This window comes from Octopus bimaculoides, chromosome 11, assembly GCF_046866305.1.
Source record: "Octopus bimaculoides isolate indiv1 chromosome 11, ASM4686630v1, whole genome shotgun sequence".
NCBI lineage: Eukaryota > Metazoa > Mollusca > Cephalopoda > Octopoda > Octopodidae > Octopus > Octopus bimaculoides.
In genome coordinates this window covers 66240491-66262990 of record NC_142938.1, presented here as the reverse complement: position 1 = coordinate 66262990, position 22500 = coordinate 66240491, and the positions used below count along the sequence as shown (strand labels likewise).

Sequence of the window (22500 nt, the reverse complement as noted above, 5' to 3'; positions counted from 1 at the left end):
CCGGCCTAAGAATTGAAACCATGATCTCGCGATTGTGAGTACAACACGCTAACCACTAGGCCATGCGTCCTCGCTTAAATATATATATGCATTGCGGTGCATCCTGCACTCGATCCTATATACAGTGTTGTATGACACTAAACACTGAGGAGGTGCATTAGTGAATTGATACGATTATATTGTGTTTAGACAAACAATTGAGTAATTCTGACACTTATTTTGGTGAATGACTATGTGGTTATTTGAGTGATCTCCGTGACCTACTAGGGTGCGGTTCTCTCCAACATATGGCATCTGATAGTGTCTGTTACTGAGCTCGATAGCAGTAGCAAGTACATGTATTCTGTTTGAAGAATAACAGTATAGATGCGAGGAAAGTATCCCTAATTCACATCTTAGATCATGCGGTCACTCATGAGCTGTATTGGACCCAATCCCCATCATCGAATGATCGATGTATGTACCACCAAGACGATTTTGAAGTTCGGTTTTCATAGTTCAGAGTTGGCTTCCATAAAGATAAATGTTCTAAGCCTTGTTGACGGTGATATGTTTAGCTGTCACTGTTTCTGAACTCCACCTAAATGTGAACACAGATAACACACAAACTTTACACACAGAATAAATATTCCGCAATAACGAACTACCTGAGTACACAAGTATAAGAACACCATGCTTTAATTCACGAATAAAGAAATTACATCCACCAATGCGATGTTGAGCACTCATTTTCATCGTTCGACATTTACGTATATAAATATATATATATATACGTAAATGTCGATCGTGGATATATATATATATATACGTAAATGTCGAACGAGGATATATATATATATATATATATATATATATATATATATGTGAGTAAAAATAAATTTTAAAAAAAGGGTTTTGTATGATCGTGTATAGAGGAATATATTATTTTATTTAAAAGAGTTCCAACTCTGTCTGTTTTTTATGTTTTTTATTTATATTCTTGTAAAATTTATGTGGGATATAGAATATGCAATATATAATATATAATATAAAAAAAGATGGATGGTACAATGAAATGAAGTATTGAATGTCTTATTGAATATATGGAATATGTCTTATTGAATATATGAAATATTGAGTGTTCAATATAAAAGATTAAATATATAAATATATATGCATACATACATGCATACATACATACATACACACACACATACATACATACATACAGACATACATACCTACATACATACATACATACATACATACATACATACATACATACATACATGCATACATACATACATATATATACATGTAAAATTTCGAATTAAAAGCTACACCTAACTCCTTAATTAATGAGGTTGATAATTAACTTCACAAATAGCATTCAGAGGAATACCACCAGGCAACATCCACACCTTACAAGAAATAAGAACCATTCAGCAAAAACATCAATATCAGTGGATGTACAATTATAAATTATAAAATGCTTTATATCCCCAGTCAAAAACCACATCCACTGCTAAAACCGATCTATCATAAATGTCTTACATAGTATCTCCAATATTAAGAACTCCCTCTACGGTCTATGAACAGAAGTAAAACATATCTCTTCATGCTGCTTGTTACATATGTGTATATTAATAAGTCCGCTATAGCGACCTTCATAAGAAGTTTCCATACTAATTTTTCATTGAAACTGTTCTATAGAAAGCTTCTTATCTGTGCAATTTCTGTGACTGAAGTTTTTCTAACATTTGTACATTCCAACAGATTGCTAAAGGCTTATATGGGAAACCTGTCATACGGTCAAATTGTTTTCGGTGGCGTCCAAACAACTCCAATTGGTGTTTAAATAAGAAAGATGCAAATGTATCGAAAGTCAATAGATAAGCTGAATTTTTTAGAAAGACTTCGAGTGGGCGACTCATACAGACTTAGCATTCCGTGTGTGTGTATGTGTGTATATGCATGTATATATACCTATATATGAATGTGTGTATACAAATACATGTGTGTGTACAAACACACATACATACCTGCATATATATGTGCATATATTTAAGAATGAACTTCGAGAGATATGAAATAAATTGTTTTTAACGGTAGAATTCGAAGTAGATAAGGCTCACAAAGTTTCTAAATTCTTTTAACCTAAATAGTATACAATTATCACGCCGAAAAAGAAAGTTTCTAAACTAGATGGAGAAATTCGAACGGTTGCTTTGGTATAATGGTAGAACGTCTGTCATGATAGCACGATATGTGGGCTCGAGTTACTTTAGCAATCTTAGATATTTGCCTGCCAACCGTCTTTTAATTCAATATTTACATACTTTATTCCTAGCTTTATCTACTTCGAGATCCACTGTTAAAAACTATTCAGATTTATATACCTATATATGTATATAAGTTTCATTTAATTTATCCTTTGTATATTCACGTAGCCACCTTCTAGTGCTTACACATTTATTCTACCGAGAACTTTAACCGAGTCAGTTTCTCACTAGAATATATTTTCATTTCAATTTAATTAAATTCAATTGTAAATTTTTTATTGCAAAAGCTATTGTATATATATCTAAGTACGTACCCATAAATACATATACATGTGTATGCATATATACATGCATAGTGTGTGTATGTATATATATACATACATACATACTCGTATACTTAAATGGGTTATATTAAATGTATTTATTATATATATATATATATATATATATATATATATATATATATATTTGGAGCATGAGTGAATAAAAGAATATATATACAAATATTTATTTGTATTTTTATTTATGTGCGTGTTAATATAATTGCGTATGTATATATATATATGTGTGTGTGTGTGTGCGTATACATACACACTCATATACATGTATACATATATACGTATATTCATACATAGATGTATACACACATATTCGTATATTCATACATAGATGTATACACACACATTCGTATACACACGCACACATCTACACATCCACAACAGACACTCTTTCTACTTGCACGAACCAGTGAGTGATGAATCCTATCTTTAGCCACCACTAAATTTAATTCAATTGAAATCGATCGATATAACTGATGACATCCAATCAAATCACACGAATATTTATTTATCCAGATATTTTTTTTTAAATTCTATTCAACGTTTTATTTTTTTTCCTTCAGTAGATCTTCAAAGTGAGAATTCTGTAAATCACTGTGCATGGATTGCCACGTGCTAGCCTGTAATTAAACAGATTATCAAATGCCCACTGCTTGTTGCTAATCGGCTTAGTGGTTAGCTGCTTTGTGAAAGAGAGAGATTAAATACGATAATTTGTGATAATTGATTGAATTGAGGTTGTTGTTGTTGTTGTTGTTGATGTGTTCAGTGTGGTGATTTCTACGTTAAAAACCACAAAAATCACTCTAAAACACATTAAACATGCAAACACCTCATACATATATATACATATATATATGCAAACACACACACACACACTCGTAGACATACACATACACACTCGCACACACGCACACATATAAACATGCACACACAGCTTGTTTAGTAAGATATAGAGAGAAATTAGGTCGATGTTCTACAGTACATAGTTATCAAGACTTAGCGGACGATTTTTTTTTTCACTTCTTCAATACTGAAAACAAGTACTTAGCGTGTCATAGAGAAAGTATTTGTATAACGCTTAATAAATCGATAAATATTAATAATAGTGATTTCTTTTTCACACCTCTTAATGTGTGATAGGCAAATTTGAAAGTAGATAAAAAGAAATCGCCAATGTAACGGGGAAAAACAGAAACGCCTAAATATAATGATGTGCGTCTGTTAGTTATAAGTAAGTTCCCAGAATCAAGTCCGCCAAGTGGTTTCAATTCGCAGTTGACACCACAACTATTTATTCATTTATTTTACATTGCCATTTCAAAATGTCGTGGTGCTGCTATATAGTGATTAATAGAAAAAAGCATCTCTCTCTCTCCCTTTCTCTGTCTGTCTGTATGTCTCTCTCTCTCTCTCTCTCTGTTTCTAATTACACGATCACCCCTAACAATAACCTCTGTTAATTAATTCTCCTTCAGTAACTCTATAAGTTAGTCACAGAAGTTTACAGTAGATTCTTAATGAGGGAATGAAACGACAAGTTGAGGTGACATCTGTTCGATAAAGGTCGTTTTTTGGCAGATGGTCGAGAGTAGGATGCGATTAATATTTCTTGCTTGGTTATTTTTAAATGAGTTCGAATCCTGCAAACGGTTTTGCTGTTCTTTATATGAACATTGTCGGATAAGATACCATGTGATGTTCGTCCTAGTTCTCTGCGTTGTGAGTTCAAATACAGTCGAGATTAACTTCTTCTTCTTCTTCTTCTTCTTCTTCTTCTTCTTCTTCTTCTTCTTCTTCTTCTTCTTCTTCACTACTCTCCCCTCGAAACGTAACTGGCTGCGGTCAGACATGGAGAGGGATGAGATCAGTTAGGTTTTAAAGAAATCCAACACATGCCATATATAGATAGATTTCAGATTTCGTCACAAGGCAAGCAATTTGGTGGGAGAGTATAAGTCGATTACATCGACCCCAGTACTCAACTGGTACTTGTTTTATCAACCCCGTAAGTATGAATGAAAGGCAAAGTCGACCTCGACTCAACGTAATGACAGTCGAATGGCCGCTAACCATTTTACCTGGCGTGCTAACGATTCTGCCAGCTCGCAGCCTTACACATGCCATATATTACGACTCAGGGAATGAGATCCAAAGACAAGGCAAGACTTATAGGTTTGGATGGCGAAATGAGCTGATCAAACTTGAAATGCCTCCACCATTGAGTTACGTCCCTTTACGTTCTGAATTTAAACTACTTGAGCCTCCCTTATCGTTCATCATTTTTGAGATGACATAACAGTTTCTACAATAGGAACAAAGGCAGTACTTTTGAAAGGATGACATCGACCACAGTACTTGACTGCTATTGTATTTTATCGATCCTGAAAGAGTCAAAACCAAAGATGAACCCGGTGAGCTTAGAGTTCAGAATGGCCCAGTGGTTAGAGCAGAGGACTCGCGGTCGGAGGATCGCGGTTTCGATTCCAAAACCTGGCGTTGCGTGTGTTTATTGAGCGAAAACACCTAAAAGCTCCACAAGGCTCCGACAGGGGGTGGTGGCGAACCCTGTTGTACTCTTTTGCTCCAACTTTCTCTCACTCTTTCTTCCTGTTTCTTGAGTAACGCTGCGATGGACTGGCGCCCCGTCCAGCTGCGGGGAAAACATACGCCATAGAAACCGGGAAACCGGGGTCATGAGCCTGGCTAGGCTTTAAAAGGCGCACAAATAAATAAATAAAATATATCATAATAGAGAAAGTAGATATGGATAGAAAACTCAAACAAGAGAAAAATGAGATCTGACATAGTTGTGACGTAACAACAATAAACCGATATAAGATCAAATTCGATGTAGTTATTTTAAATTTGCATAGGTGAGAGAAATGAGATCTAAAATCTTCTAGGCAAAAGTTATTCATAATCGACTAGTATCCTATTCTAGTGACCACCCTTCTCTACTCTGTTGCCATTTTTGATATTCTAAGGTCATTATGTAGTTAAGTGAAAAAGATTCCACTTAAGAACTGAATCCATGTTACGACTTTATTTTGAGTTTCCTGATACTAGCAAGTCATTGAATGATATATCTTTTTTAATATGGTCTTGCTGTACTTAGGCGGCGCGCTGGCAAAAATGCTTAGTAGCATTCGGTCCGTCTCTACGTCCCGAGTCACCATTCCTTGTTATCCTTTCGGGGTCGATAAAAATAAGTACAAGTTGAGCACTGGGCTGGATGTAATCAACTAAGCTCCTCCCTTTATAATGCCGGCCTTGTGCCAAAATTTGAAACCTTCTTTTTTTTCTTTTTGCTGTACTCATTCAGGCAAGCGAACCGATAAGACTTTTCTAAGAGGAGCCTGAATCCGATTGACCTATCAAATAAACAAGAGCATTTAAGATCGTGTTTCAGTGTCCTGCAGTTCAGTGCAGTTATCAAAAGCGTTGCGTGGGGTGATGCAGTGCTGTGCGCTAGTCACCTCTTTCCACTTCTAAATAGAACAAATTAAAAACAAAAGAAAAAATAACAGAAAAGTCCTCCTCATTATCTTCTCTAATTTGCTTGACATAAAATATTGATTAGTTTTGGCACAGCAATTTTACTTATCAGTCACTTTTTTAATCCACACGAAGTATCGTTAATACAGAAAAATAGCTATTTTTATTTATTTATTTAATTTTTCGTCTAATTATTTATTTATTTATTGGCCTGGAAAATTTAGATTATGATAAGAATTATTAAATCCTATTAATAAAATGATCATTATGCATTATTTATTCCTTTTGTGTATTATTAAATTTAAAGTCACCTTCTCACGGTTTTACAGTTATTACACTATCCAACCTTTTTAAGACTTAAGAGATTCCAATTAATCTTTATCCAATTAGAATAGAAAAAATTATTAAGTTTTTCCTGCACAGGCAATCTTAGCTTCGCAAGAATATGGCTCTTGGTTCAATCCTACTGTGCAACACATCAGGAAAGTGCACTAAAGCCTTGTATTTTCTAATACCTAGTAATTAGAATTTGGATGTGGAAACAGCGCAGAAACTTAACAAATGGCGGTGCCCCAGCATGGCCACAACTCATGAGCTGAAACTAGATAAAATGAAAAAATGATATACATAAGTTTATACATTTCATACATACATTCATACTGCCTAAATAACAATCTTGAGAAATTTGGCTTCTCAAAACCAGAAAGAAGAAAGCTAATTCGAAGACTACAGACCCAATTCATCACTGGAACTGTAAAAATCTGTAAAACCCTTCCAGAAGTTTAGCATTTAAATATATATAGGCATGTCTAGATATGAATGAGAATACATACATAAAGCAAAACTAAAAAATCTGCACTTATACATACATATAATTGTTAAACAGGAAGCTGCTTCTGGGATATCCTCGAGTATGGAATATTCCGTCATCAGAGACAAATAGGGGGAAAAAATAGGGAAAATGAGAATGCTATATATTAATAAGATGACGACGTAGAGGAAGGGAGTAAAAGAAGGAGATGGAAAGAAAGAAGAAAAAAAATAAGCATAAAAGTTCATAGTTCAACTTTCCAAAGTTATAGAAACCGGAGCATGAGACCTAAGGTGTAACTTTGCGTAGATCCATGTGGATACATACATACATACATACAATACATACATATATACATACATACATTCATATATATATATATATATATATATATATATATATATATATATATATATATATATATAGTTATTAATATTTCTAAGTCTCTCTAAAAGAGACTACGGCAGCGGTACTGGAAATTAATAGTTATCGCCAAGCCAACATGGCAGTCCCAAAATTAGGACGAAAGCTGCCGTGAATTAGCTCCAAGAAGCCATCGCCTCTAGCTAGCTATGTGACACACGAAACCTGTGTCCTTTATATATATATATATATATATATATATATATATATATATATATATATATATATATATGTATATATATATATATATATATATATATATATATATATATATATATATATACATATATATATATACATATATATATGTACACATATATATACTCTACTTGTTTCAGCCATTTGACTGTGGCCATGCTGGGTCACCGCGTTGGGGGGTTTTAGTGGAACAAATTGACTCCAGGACTTTTCTAAGACTAGTACTAATTTTATCGCCAACTTCTGACGAACCACTAAGTTACCCAGGCGTAAGCACACCAACAGCGGTTGTCAAGCTACGGTGGGGGACAAACACAGACACACAAAGACACACACATAAGCGCATACAAACAAACACACGCACACACACATACACAGAGACATATATATATATATAGACCATAACGTGTCTACTTCTAGCATAATGGATGTCCACTTAGTGATCATCCCTCTTATATGTATGTAATATTATATATATATATATATATGTGTGTGTGTGTGTGTGTGAGTGTGTGTGTGTGTGTGTATATATATATATATATGTGTGTGTATATATATATATATATAGTATAGCCGAGTCCACTTTGTAGTAAGCATACAGACTAGATTTCTGATTTGAGGTTAGTTTCGTCTCTCTCTGTCTCAGACGCACCGAAACTAGTGTCACACTTCGAATTGTGTCAAATAAATTATTATAGTTTATTTCAACTAAATACCTCGAGACACTTCAGTCCTATGTGGAGAATTGTTACAATTCAGTCAGATGAGATTCATTTTAGTTGATTGGTGTGATTGTAATTCCTTAACTGTCTATTCCAGAGTTAGCTTTTTTTTATCTATGTTAATTGGCTGTTATCTTTCTGAATATTAACAAATAAGAAACTACGCCAACGAATACAAATAAGCTATCACAGGATATTTCAACGGTTCCCGCCTGAGGATCGCAGTCGCGTGAAATTAGATTCGCGCGATAAGCATTCAGTGAAAGTAAACTATTTGTGTGTGTGCGTATATGTGTGGTGCGTATGTATGGGCGGTACATGTGTGTATGTGTATGTGTGTTTGTGTATGTGTGTGTGTGTTTGTATATGTGATTGTGTGAGTGTATTTCCGTGTGCTTGCAAATCAGTGTCCTCTCATTTTATGTCAGAATGTATGGAAAGTTATTTCGCCAATTAATAAACATCGATGAAATAAAGTAACAAATCTCTCCCTGTATCTTATGTGTGTAAACATATTTCTCTTTATGTGTGACGAGAGCGATAGTGTTTATGTCAAACGTGTTCAATTTATAGTTGTAATATGCCCCTCTCCCTTCCTCTCTTTCTTTCTTTCTTTCTTTCTTTCTTTCTTTGTCTCTTTTTCTCTGTTTTAATGTGTATATTACTGCGTGCGTGCATATATGTGCGTTTGCCTACAGTGCCAAGAAGTACTGTCACTAAAGTAGGTTCAATATCCAGTCAGCTTTGCCAAATCACTAAAGTCAAGCAGCCTCGCCCAGTTGTCTCATTCTGGTACAGCATGTGACAAACATTGCAAATCCGTAAGCACAAACGTTTTTCGTTGAGAGAAAAATCCCAGCTAAAATCATATCTCACATAACCGCAGGATACATTATACTAATATATTAAAAAAAATGAAAAGACCAACCTCTCATAGATGTATGAGAGCCATTGACTCTATCCAGCACTCTCGAGTCAGATGTGTACATATTTGTTTCTTAAAATGTAATACATAGACTAACATTTAGTAGTAATGGAAGTTTGTGAATATTGCTTTTTTCTGTATTACTAGAATATTGAAGAGAATGCCAATGAATTGAAGTGGAAATTCGGTCGTGGATTTGAGCTTCTTCGAGGCTATCACGTGTTTTGCAGAGTTTCTTATTGAAGCAATACGGACAGATGTATTGGAGTAAAATCTGATTTGTATTACAATCTTTTAATTTTACATTAGTCTTCTGAAAGGCATGTACATGTTGGTATGTTGTTGATGTTATTATTGTTGTTGTCGTCGTCATCGTTGACCATAGCCGACATCATTATTGCTTATACCTCAGTCAGTCCTGTTCGAGAACACGTCTACGATCAAAGGTTCTCTAGTTATGACCATCCCGACTTATCATCCTTTGTCAATTCTCGACTACATTATCCACTATAAACTTAGGCTTCTTAAAACTGTAGAATATAATTTCAAAAAGACATGACTATTATTTCTAGCAGGAGGTGCAACAACCAGCACGTCACCCCACCCCACTTTGATTTTTTTCATGCACGAGTATAGTAGAGCTGTATTCTCGATTGTATTGAATATATCACTCGTTTGTGGAGAGTTAGGCTTCTTGAGTATGTATAAAACCAGCTAATGAGGCACAGAGGGAATTTTAAGTGTGAGCTTTTACACCTGCATCAGATCATTAGTTTGAATGAAAATTTTCTTCAGATAATATGATATTCTCTGAAAAGCACTTCTTCGGGATTTCTGCATCATAATAATATTTCATTTTGGTTTTTGGAACACTCTTAATTTTAAATAATGATAATAATAATAATAATAATAATAATAATAATAATAATAATAATAATAATAATAATAATAATAATGATAATAATATTTTTAAAAGGATTGACGTAACTCTTCACGAAGGTAAATAGTCAAGACTAATAATAATAATAGTAATAATAATAATAATAATAATAATAATAATAATAATAATAATAATAATAATAATAATAAGGCATGGAGCCCAAATATAGCTGACAAAGGGTTGGACTATCCCCGAGTAAGTAATACTCATTGAAATTTATTCCTATTTTTCCAAATATAATGATGTATTTTAACTTGATACCTCCACTACCCGAACAGCGATCGTAAACACACGTGTTACATCAAAATACAGACCATCCCCAAACCCAAACACCATATACAAAAAATAGCTGACAAAGGGTTGGACTATATCCGAGTAAGTAATACTCATTGAAATTTATCTCTATTTTTACAAATATAATGATGTATTTTAACTTGATACCTCCACTACCCGCACAGCGATCGTAAACACACGTGTTACATCAAAATCAGACCATCTTCGAACCCCAAAACACCATGTACAAAAAAATTACAAACATATTAAATAACACCGGTATTATTTCACCCAAGAATAACAACCGAGAAGTACGTACTGTAAGCTTGTTAAGAAAAAAATACGAAGATATGAACGTGCAAAACAATCTGACAACAGAAATAAACGAACCGGTACCCTACGAAAACGACGACCGTCAAAATAAAGGGCCGGACGTTGTTCCTCATGTCCCGCAAACAAAACCAAAACGGCATAAATGGACACGTGAGGAACACATTTCGATCCTACACGCCTATTTCACTGCAGTACTCTACCCAAAAAACGAAAACGCAACAACACATACATATAAAACATGGAAGAAAAATAATGTAAATATAGACCTCGATAAAACAATGAACCCTAACAAACTAGCTAACATAAGAAGATATATTCTAAAAGCAAAAAAAATATCAGAAATAGAAATAGAGCAATTGAAAGAAAAAATACATCAGGAAAATCTAGATAGTAGTCACACAGCAATGCCAAATAATAATATAAACACTGAGATAGCAAAACACGAGGACAAACGTAACATGCCCGGCAAAAACGAAGTAAACAAAAAACAACAAACTCAGACCGTAGAGATGTATAATAGCGTACAAAAAGCACCAATCCAGAACACCACAGACAAACATATGAATGAAAAGGAAGGCAAAACAAATATAAAGCCTGGAAATAACGAAGGGAAACCTAATAATTACGATACTATGAAAATGAAAATAACCGAAGAACTGAAAACCACAGATCTTAGAATGGACCACAGATTATATCTCCCAAAAATCAAAATAGACAATAAAACAACATCAATAATAAATAGCATAAACCTGGCCGTCACGGAACTAACAACCACAGAAACAACAGGCAATATCACTGAGCTAAATGACATGATATATGCGGCAGCCACTGCAGCCACAAAAGAAGCAGGATACTCACTCAAACCCATCCGAACAGGAGTTCTACCACCCAAACAGACCTTGTGGATAAATAACATCCAGAACAAAATTAAAAAAAAGAGAAAAGATTTATCGATTCTCAACGAAATTAGTAAACAATCAACACTACTAAGTAACAAGAAGAAAACAAAAATACTGTACAAATACAGCATTACAGAAAAAGACTTACCTGAAGCAAAAGAAAAACTAAAGCAAGACATCCTTGCCAAAGCACAGAGGATCCGCCGGTATGAGAAACGCCAACGTTTCTTTGAACAAAACAAACAGTTCAAATCCAACCCCAAAAAACTCTACCAAGAACTGGGTAAAAATAAAATAGACATTACTTCAGCACCAACAGCAGAAGAACTAGAGAAATTCTGGAAACAAATATGGTCGGTGAAGCAACAACCCCAAAAAAGGACCATTAAAACAACGAACTTAGCACCTGAGCAACTCTGGGCCCCTATAACAACTGAAGAGGTCACCCAGACACTGCAAAGACTAAGCAACTGGAAAGCACCTGGACACGACAAGATCCCCAATTTCTGGTTAAAACACCTGCCAGCAATGCATAAAAAGCTGGCAGAAAACTTTAACAACATAATAGCAGATCCAGAAACAATGCCTGAATGGCTCACAAAATGGAAAACCATCTTAATCCCCAAATCCACGGAAACGGAGAAACCACAAAACTATAGACCTATAACCTGTCTCCCTACGATCTACAAAGCCTTTACTGCAATAATATCGCAGAGAGTGAGTAAACACCTGGAAAATAACAACCTGTTTCCAGAAGAGCAGAAGGGATGCTGCAAGGGCTCATACGGCTGTAAAGATCAATTATTGATCAATAAAGCCATAACTGAAGACAGCCGCAGAAAGAAGAAAGGCCTCAGTATGGCCTGGGTGGACTACCAAAAGGCTTTCGACAGTGTTCCCCACACGTGGATTCTGGAAACACTAGCCATAAACAAGGTGGCACCAATTATCATAAAATACATAGAGCACTCAATGAACAAATGGCAGACAGTGCTACAGCTCCAAACAAAAGAGGGACTTGTGAAAACGAAAGCCATCCCCATTAGAAGAGGAATATTCCAGGGAGACACGCTCTCTCCACTCCTGTTCTGCCTGGCACTCACACCTCTAACAGAATTGCTAAATAGAACTGGATGCGGTTACAAATGCTATGGAAAAACAGTCAGCCACCTTCTATATATGGATGACCTAAAATTATATGCAAAAAACGACAAAGAGCTAGAAACACTACTACAGACAGTACACGGCTTTACCAAGGAAATAGAAATGAAATTTGGATTAGAAAAATGTGCCAAAGCAACCCTGAAAAGAGGAAAATTAGTTAAAAGTAGCAATATAACACTAGATAAAGCCAATGAAATAAGAGAACTAGACGAAAGCCAACCATATAAGTATTTAGGAGTCAATGAACTAGATAGGATACAACATACACAAATGAAAGAAAAAATAAAGAAAGAGTACTATAGACGAGTTAGATCAATACTAAAAACAGAGCTCAATGCTAAAAACAAGATAATGGGTATCAACACTTTAGCTGTCCCAGTTATAAGCTACAGCTACAACATCCTTAACTGGACACTAAACGAACTATGTAAAATAGACAGGAAAACAAGAAAAATAATGACAGGATATAGGATGCACCACCCAAAATCTGACATAGAAAGGCTATATATACAACGCACAGAAGGTGGCAGGGGTCTTATACAGCTAGAAAACTATTATAAAATAACCACCATAGGACTGCAAAAATACCTACTCCAGAAGCAAGGGAAACTAATACAAATAGCCACAAAACACGAGCAAAACAAAAAACTGTTTTCAGTATTTAAGGAAGCTGACAAATACAAACAAGAAATCAATCTACCTAACAAATACGAAGAAGAAGAAGAAGAAACAACAAAAGCTATAAAACAAATGAAATCCAAACTAAAACTAGAACAGCAACGGACCATGATAAAACGATGGCAAGAAAAGCCCCTACATGGTAAATACTGGGCTAAACTAAATGCGAAAGAAATAGACAGAGAAAAATCCCAGCAATGGCTGAGAAGCTCAGGACTCAAAGCAGAGACTGAAGGATTTTTAATTGCTGCACAAGACCAAAGCCTCCCCACCAGAAATTACCAAAAACACATAATGAAAAGAAATATAACAAGTAACTGTAGAATATGTGGAGATCGACAAGAAACAATAAATCATATTATCTCTGGCTGCCCAGTCCTGGCTAAGAAGGAATATATTCACAGACACGACAGAGCGGGGACCTATATACACTGGAAGCTATGCCAACATTATGGAATAGCAACAGAAAAAAGATGGTATAAACACACGCCAGAAAAGGTCACAGAAAACGAGAAAGCAACCATACTCTGGGATATGCCAATACACACAGATAGAGAAATTAAGGCAAATAGACCAGATATAGTTGTCAAAGATCATGAAGGAAAAAAATGCCTTCTAATTGATGTTTCAATACCAGCAGATGACAACGTTTCTCTAAAAGAAATGGAAAAACTTTCAAAATACAAAGACCTGGAAATAGAGATAACTCGAATGTGGAATCTAAAAACAGAAACAATTCCTATCATAGTAGGTGCCTTAGGTATAATAAAAAAATATTCAGACAAATACATAACAAAAACACCAGGACTTACAAATATATATAACATACAGAAAATTGCACTACTGGGTACTGCACACATTCTACGCAAAACACTTTCAATACAGTAAACATAAGAGCACCACAGCAAACCACAGCACATACCCAAGGCGCACAGAGCTGCGCTCGGTAGTGAAGTGAAAGCACGTTATAAAAATAAAACTACTGAATAATAATAATAATAATAATCCTTTCTACTATAGGCGCAGGGCCTACAATTGGCGGCAGGGTCTAGACTATTACATCGACCCCAGTACTTGACTGGCTTTTATTTTATCGAAAGGATGAAAGGCAAGGTCAATCATGGTGGAATTTAATCAACAGAAACAACAACAACAACAGTAATGATAATAACCCTTTCAACTATAGACACCGAGAGCTGAAATTTTGGTGGGAGGGAATAAATCGATTACATCGACCCAGTGCGTAACTGGTACTTATTTCTTCGACCCCCGAAAGAATAAAAGGCAAAGTCGACCTCGGTGCAATTTAATCAACAAAAGCAATAACAACAACAACAACAATACTACTACTACTACTAATAATAATAATAATAATAATAATAATAATAATAATATATGTTTTTGTGAATGGTGCAGTAAAATATGAAATAGATTTCAAACGGGTGATTAATCAAATGGAAAGATATCTAACCCTCAACGCTACAGTAAATACATACAACTCCTACAGCATCACTAAAACAAGAGAGAAAGCAAAACACAAGTCTCGGCACTGCAGATTCATTTGTAGTAATATAATTCATGCGGTAGTAATATAATTTATTGATATCTATAATCTGAAAGGAGCACAAACCTCTTAGTACGACTGTTCATGCCTGGCTGTTAGCGATATGGCATTTATAATGAATACTCTTGGAAAGGTATCTATAATAGATTTTGTTGTATTTAGGGAGGAGCCTTTATCTAACAAGAACAAGTGTACTGGTTGTAGTGTTTTCTGTTGGTTATTTGATTTTTTTGTTATCAGTATGAATTGATTAATTTTTCACCAAACAGTAGTAGACTTTTCAATGAGCTCTCCGTGACTGTCTATATTTCTGAGTGTAAAGTACTTATATGTTTATTGTTGTTTGTCATTGTGTTATAAGTATCTGCACGATGTGTGACTGTGACAGGAGTGGTGCTATGATGTGTGAAGACCAACGTCTATGCTTGGTGTGTGAGTTTACGCGAATGTGTGTGCATGTATATGTATACGTGTATATATATATATATATATATATATATATATATATATATATATATATATATATATATACATACATGCACACACACAAACATATATATATATACATATGTGTGTGGGAGCATGTGTATGTGTGCATATATGTGTGTGTGTGTGCGTGTATGTAGTTCAGATTTACAGAAAACAAAAGATGAAAACTGGTGAAGGAACAACAGGGCAGTTGTATTAGTTTAACACTTGGGAAGAATGGAAAAGTCTTTGATGTTTCGGGTCTACGCTCTTCGACAGAAAGAATTAAGAGGGGGAAAAAAACGGTGAAAGAAAAAAATGTGTAGGGATTAAAGGTTCAACATAATGAAATGGTCGGAAAGGTTTTGAGTCTTCTGATTGCGGTCATACCGGTACACCATATTTAAAAGGCACGTGACTAAATGGTTAGCGGAATCAGCTCACGCTCGTATGGTCATGAGTTCAATTCCCGGAGGCACCTTGTGTCCTTAAGCACGATACTTTATTTTCACGCTGCTCCAGATCAATCAGCCGGCAAAAATAAGTTGCACCGAAAATACAAAGGGCCGGGCCTGTGACATTGTGAGTTACGTTAAAGGTGTGTGTGTCTGTGGAGTGCTCAACCACAAGCACGTTTATTTCACCAGCATGCTGTTCCGTTGATTTGATCAACTGGAACCATCGCCATTGTAACCCATGGAGTGCCAGTGCACCTCTTTGCCAAACAGCCAGGTTAGAGCAAATATAATCGACGGAGTGCTAGTGCATCTCTTTGGCAATCAGCCAGGTTAGAGCAAATATAAGTACTCAACATTAACAGCAACGTAAATGCAGAACACATGAACACAGGAACGCAGATCAACAAAATTTCATTGACAAGATATTAGTCATTCCAATATTACGGTCAGCTGTAAGGCGACAAGCTGGCAGAATTGGTTGCACGCCAGGCGAAAGGCTTAGAGAAATTTCGTCTGCCGTTACGTTCTGAGTTCAAATTCCGCTCAGGTTTACTTTCATCTTTTCGAGGTCGATTAAATAAGTACCAGTTAGGCACGGGGGTCGATGTGATCGACTTAATCCCTTTGTCTGTCCTTGTTTGTCCCCGCTATGTTTAACCTCCTGTGGGCAATAAAGAAATAAATATTACGGTCAGCTGTAAGGCGACGAGATGGCAGAATTGTTAGTACGCCAGGCAAAATACCTAGAGTCATTTCGTCCGTCTTGAGTTCAAATTCTGCCGATGTTGACTTTCAGGGTCAATAAAATAAGTACCAGTTGAGTGCTGGGATCGATGTAATTGACTTATTCCCTCCCCCGAAATTCTTGACGTTATTCCAAATTATGAAACCAATATCGCGGCCAGCTGTAGCAACTTACCAACGATGGTTGACAATTCAATCTAAATCGGAACCACATGGGCTGGAAGCAAACTTTTTAACCACAAAACAGATTTGAATATATATATATATATATATATATATATATATATACGTTTCCTGTATATCTGTGTGTGCGTATGTACGTATGTATATAGGTAATATACCGGTAGTACAATGGATATTTTTATCAATTAGACGGTTATTTTAACTTCTAACTCATCTAACCTATATACAATTGAGTGGGAAAACGAAGGAAGGGCACTCAACAAAGTTATTGGCACTCAACAGAGTTACATGTATGTATGAATCAAAACAGTTTGATCCAAGTTCGTTGGTGCTCTTAAGTTTCAAGAGTGACGCTAGTCGTCATCCATTTTGAATTCAAATTCAAAATGGATGACGACTAGCGTCATACTTGAGACTCAAGAGCACCAACGAATTTGAATCAAACTGTTTTAATCCATATATATGTATATATATATATATATATATATATATATATATATATATATATATATATATATATATATATATATATATATATATATATATATATATGTATATATATATATATATGTGTGTGTGTGTGTGTGTATATATATATATATATATATATACACGTATACACACAGAGACACGCACACACTCTCGGGTCATGTTTTCATACCCTTCCAACAAATACTAATGAAAAATAGTTTCAGGAGATGTACAGACGATACTGCAGTTTATCTAAGTAATGGACGAGACTGTTCTTCATCATAGGTTTACCTAATCAGCTCTGATCTGGGGCTCAGCAACATTAATAATAGCTTTAATATATTTATGATATTTCATTTCTTCAATAATTCGTAGACCAAGAATTAACCTGCTATCATATACACTCGCATTTCACTTCTCGCTTGAAATACAAATAAATGAATAATGAAATATTGGGGTTGATTATTTATAACGTTTTCAACTTTAGACACAATTACTGCAGGGTTAAATGCTGTACTTATGTAAAAGTGCTATTTGGAATGAGCAAAAAAGGGAGGCAACTTCGAACATTTCTAATAATTGTCATCAACGAAAATATAAACGTCACCATTGCTTGCCGTCCCGGTAATAACCTGAAATGTTCGCAAAATATTGAATCAAGCCGGAAATGGAGATTAGTTGATAATTTAATAAAGTGTATGAAGTAGAATTCCTACAAATTACTAGAACATTTTGATAAGTACAGTGGCTATGAAGTGTAACGTTTCAAGTAGATGGTATTTATTCGAGTGATAAACTTCGATAAAGAGACAGAGTTCGAGACAATGAGAGAATAGAGAGAGAGAGAGAGAGAGAGAGAGAGAGAGAGAGAGATAATAGGTAGTTTTCCCCCTATAAAAATATTTCTTAACTAGATCGTTCTTAATTAGCAATCTAATTATGCTCAACATATTAGCCATTATTTTAATTTTAGTTGAAAACTTGTAAATTTCCAAAAATCGATAAATTTATAATATGCGTTGCCTTTTTAAAATGTTTAAATATGATCATTTCCTACATAAGAAAATTATATTGCCTCTAAATACAATATCCTTTAATAAGAAATATTTATCATCCTCAATTATATTTTTCTGTTCAATAACAAAATTATTTTCACTAATTACAATTTCCTTAATAGTAAAACTCTATTATCTCTATTGATAATTTCTTGCAGAACAATATTAAATTGGTTGTAATTAGCTATATATTACTTTGAAGTAAAACTACATTACTTAGAAAGTTTGTGGGTAGAGCAGAATTGATGGAGAAGCAAAGATAAACTTCCTGAAAACCATAGCGGCGTCGTAGTTTCAATTCCAGACTGTAATTACAACGCAATTATGATACTACTGTAGGATGAGACGGTTTGCACGCTTGTTCTTCTTCACCTTAACTGAATTGAAAGGACGAATTGCAATTATTAATGAATACGCTACGAATAGGCAACCTAACGCCGTTAATGTAACAGCGCAATAACTGCGCCATAAATATAATTATCGCCACTGTGGAGAGTTAATAGATTAATTTCCAAAGCAACAGAGTGTAATCTAAGAAAGATTTCACAGTCATTTTTTATCAGGTCCAGTTACCAGATAAGGGCTTCTATATCAAGATGATTTATGGAAAAATTCATATATCGCTTTATCAACGAGTAAAGATTGAGATGTTTTCTCATAAAGCATTATGATCATTATAAATTTATTAGTGAGATAAATTCCACCTTTTTTATCAGCAGTGCTGAAATGTTGAGATAATGCAGTCTAATGTAGCCCAGTTCATTTAGTTTACTAGTTACAATGGAACATACATATTACTGCAATCATTTACAACAGAAGCAATACATAATTAATGCATATTTCGTAGATGTTATTTGGAGAGAGTGATGGGTTTCTCGAAGCCGACATTACCTATGCTCACTGCTTGGAGAGAACTCAGCGGCGTTTAACACATTCACACTCATTAATATAATAGAGCTAATACAATCAACAATACCATCAACAATATAATTACTTAATTTATTACCATTTTGTAACAGTATTGCCCTTTTGGTGTGGGGAATGCGATTACTCATGGATGGATGGGCAACGCTTATGGCGCTTTATTTTCAATACTTCCTAAACATATGACTGGAATAGGAGAAAGTTATCTTGGAATCAGAAACTCGCTCTGCGTGCTTGCCACAATTAACTCCACTTACAGGCAGTCAAAGACCAGGTGGTTGTGGTAGTGTTAAACCAGCAACAGATTCACTTTCAATTTGTAAAAATATCGTAAATTTTATCACTTCAATACGACCCGGTGGTACTGGTCTACTGCACTTCCGTTGCTAGGTTCGTTACAGTAAAACTGTATCAGTGAGCCGATGGCAGTGGTGCGACGAACATCTATCACATAAAAACTCAGAACTCAGAACCGAAACAAATACCAGACGGCATTTCAACTGACGCTTTAGTAATTCTACCAGTCAACCACCTTCAACTCTGAGAGAACGAAAAATAAGGTTAACCTCCACGCTGACTTAACTTAAAAAGAAATAAGGCAAGACATAGTTTGTTATGCGCTAACGTCTCTATCTCTTCGCATTTTCCTGGTGATATTAGCTTCCAATTTAGATACAAGCTTGAGATTTTCAGTGGATACCATCGACTCGAGTACTTAACTGCTATATTATTGTATCGGTCCCGAAAGGATGAAAGGCAATGCTCACTCTGGCCAGATTTAAACCCAGAACGTGAGGAACTAGAATAAATAACGGAAAGCAGTTTTTCAGAAATTCTGATACTGCCATGTCATCACCTTCCTTTTCTGAGTAATATTAGTTTCAAATTTTGGCACAAAGCCGAAGAAAGGATTAAGTCGATTTCGCTGACCCCAGTGGTCGACTGGTAGTTATTTTATCGACTCCGAAAGGATGAAAGGCAAAGTCGACCTTGGCGGCGTTTGAACTCAGAACGCAAAGACCAACGAAATGCTGCTAGGCATTTCGCCCAGCGTGCTAAGAGTCTGCCAGCTCACCGCCTTTTTTCTCAGTTATATTCCCAAGAAAATTACAATGAAAGACTAACTGCACATTCTATATAATGTACAAAGGGTGCATTGTACATACTACCAAGAATATAAAAGAAAATGTTTGCTACATCTCTCCGATCCGAATATATGTGTGCCATCAAATACAACAAAGCCGAGGAGGGGAAAACGATGGAGCTTCTGCATGGCTACACAGCTTACTATAAGTAACAGCGAAATCTTGCTAAATTCACCCTCTACTATCTTTTATATGTCAAAAACATTATATTGTTCAATAAACCCTTAAAAAGTGGGAATGGTTACGTCTAGAAGGATTTTGAGGATAAGTCTGATCATTCAGATTTGATATGGAAATAAAGGAGAACAATAGGAAGCATGACGATGATGAAGACGAAATCAATAAGAAAACAATCATGAGATGATAATCAACTCCCATAGAACCAATAAAACTCTCTGGTTATTCAATCAATCCATGATAAAAGCATGTATAATGGCTATAGAGCTTGACCACAGCATATATATATATAATTATTAGTTTCTTTTTCTTCTGTTGACATACCTTATATCTTGGTGTAAGAGATATGTGAATATATATTTGTAAGAGATATGTGAATATATATTTGTATGGAGATAAATCAAACATCCCTATAAGTTTCAATTAAGACTTCAGAGCATTGCTCACATACACAGAATGAAGCTTTTACAGCACAACACAGACACAGAAAAGCAAATCGATGGATTGACAAAGATTCACTTACTAACATATTACAACTGGTTAACGAATTAATTGCTTTTTTTCTGTCTTTACTATAACAATATTATAACATCAATGCTTTTGAATTGGCAAAAGGCCTACCCTTTCCGTGACGGTGTGTGGTCTAGTGGTTAGAATCCAGTATTCACGATCGTAAGATCGTGGTTTTGATTCCCGAGTGGTGCGTTGAGTCCTTGAGCAAAACACTTTATTCCACTTTGATCCGGTCCACTCTGCTATAAATGAGGATCCCTGTAACGGACTAGAGTCCCATTCAGGGAGGAATGTTGTGATTTCAGTTACGTGTACACCATGGTAACCTGGGTAGGCCTAAAACTCGAGGCAATACTCACTTGTACCCTCCTCCCCACCTTCTTGTTGTTTATTTCTTTTCGAGCCATACATGGCTCATAGGAGCCGGTTTCCCGGTTTCATTGGCGTATAGGTTCTCCACCTGAACAGGACACCGGTCCGTTGCAGGTGAGCTGCTAGATGCTGGAAGAAACAGTGAGAGAACGTTGTGGCGAAAGAATCAGCAGAAGTTCGCCATTACATTTTGCCGGAGTCACGTGGAGCTTAGGTGTTTCGCTCATTAACACACACATCGCCCGGCTTGAGATTCGAACCCGCGATCCCTCGACCGCGAATCCGCTGCTATACCCACTAGGCCATGTGACTCCACCCTCCCTAACCCTAACCCTCCCCACCTAGAACCTCTTCATCCTTTGTCTCTCTTCATGTTTTTCCTTTTAGACTCTGCATTACACACGAAATCCGTCTTTGCTAAGATTGTCTTGCTTTGGAGCCCTCTTCTACATATGCTTTGTTGTCTTTTTTTTGGTTTTGCTTGTTTCTTTTTTTTATATTTTCCTGCCGAACATTGGTCATTGTGCTTCCAAACTGAGCATCAACCCCATCAATCTCAACAAACTACAAAAGCTTGAAACGGTCAAGGACAAAGTCCTTTCTGGTATAACTGATTTATAAAAAAAAAAAAAAGATATTGATTCGGCTTTAGAACGAAATAAGATTTATATGTTTATGTAATAAAAATAATAAAAGAATTGCAGTAAAATCGATATATTTTATATTCTACACCTCAATTGATGTCATTTTAAATTATGTCTATGTTTCTGTTTTATTCTTTGCTTTTCCTTTCTTCTCTACGACTCTCACAAAAATTTTCTTTATATTACAGGCCGGTGATCTTAGTGACGAACAAATTGCCGGTAAGATCTGGAGGAGAGCCGAGACAATTATGATCAACAGTTTTTTTTTTTTCCTATTAACCTTTATGCACTTCTACTCGCTCCCTACTAGTATACTGCA

The 22500-nt window shown here is 35.4% G+C and overlaps 1 protein-coding gene across 1 annotated transcript in view; it reads left to right on the top strand.

Moving 5' to 3' along the window:
- Positions 1 to 22500, top strand: part of LOC106883841 (calmodulin-1) — a 61617-nt gene that overhangs the window by 21086 nt on the left and 18031 nt on the right. Inside the window, exon 2 of the mRNA XM_089360232.1 lies at positions 22370 to 22400. Coding sequence (XP_089216358.1) covers positions 22370 to 22400 — 31 coding nt within the window. The remainder of the gene's footprint in view (positions 1 to 22369; positions 22401 to 22500) is intronic.